Source organism: Antrostomus carolinensis, unplaced genomic scaffold (assembly GCF_000700745.2).
Source record: "Antrostomus carolinensis isolate BGI_N321 unplaced genomic scaffold, ASM70074v2 scaffold32806, whole genome shotgun sequence".
NCBI classification, from domain to species: domain Eukaryota; kingdom Metazoa; phylum Chordata; class Aves; order Caprimulgiformes; family Caprimulgidae; genus Antrostomus; species Antrostomus carolinensis.
The window spans coordinates 1-639 of record NW_010324505.1 but is presented as its reverse complement, the minus strand read 5'-3'; the positions used below and the strand labels follow the sequence as shown (position 1 = coordinate 639).

Sequence of the window (639 nt, the reverse complement as noted above, 5' to 3'; positions counted from 1 at the left end):
TTTTTTTTTTTTTTTTTTTTTTTAAAAAACCGGCTCCTTTTCTTCCTCCTCCAAAAAAACAAATATTCTTATTTAAATTAAAATGAGCTCTTATTTTGTCAACTCACTCTTCTCCAAATACAAAACCGGGGACTCTTTACGTCCCAATTACTATGACTGTGGGTTCGCTCAGGATCTTGGGGGCAGACCCACGGTGGTGTACGGACCCAGCACGGGGGGCACCTTCCAGCATCCCACCCAAATCCAGGAGTTTTACCACGGAGCATCCTCACTCTCCAGCTCCCCTTACCAACAGAATCCCTGCGCCGTGGCGTGCCATGGGGACCCCGGCAACTTCTATGGCTACGACCCCTTGCAAAGGCAGAGCCTCTTCAGCGCCCAGGAGTCGGACTTGGTGCAGTACACGGACTGCAAGCTCGCTGCCAGCGGCCTTGGAGAGGAGGCGGAGAGCTCGGAGCAGAGCCCTTCTCCGACCCAGCTTTTCCCCTGGATGCGACCGCAAGGTGAGGCGAGATGGAAAGGACAGCGAGGAGGCATTTCCTCAGCCCGGAAAGTCGCCCTCTTGCTTGCTTTCTGCCCCTCTTGCTTGTTTTCTTCCCCTCGTCTTTGCTTTCTACCCCCCTTGCTTGCTTTATCCCC

General features: G+C 53.1%; 1 protein-coding gene across 1 annotated transcript; it reads left to right on the top strand.

The window, feature by feature from the left end:
• Window positions 1–43: 43 nt before the first annotated feature.
• HOXB8 (homeobox B8) lies at window positions 44–503 on the top strand (the record flags this gene model as incomplete). The annotated part of the gene is made up of 1 exon (XM_010170973.1): window positions 44–503. A coding segment is annotated over exon 1 (421 nt), but the record flags the coding sequence as incomplete, so codon positions are not given.
• Between the last annotated feature and the right edge of the window lie 136 nt (window positions 504–639).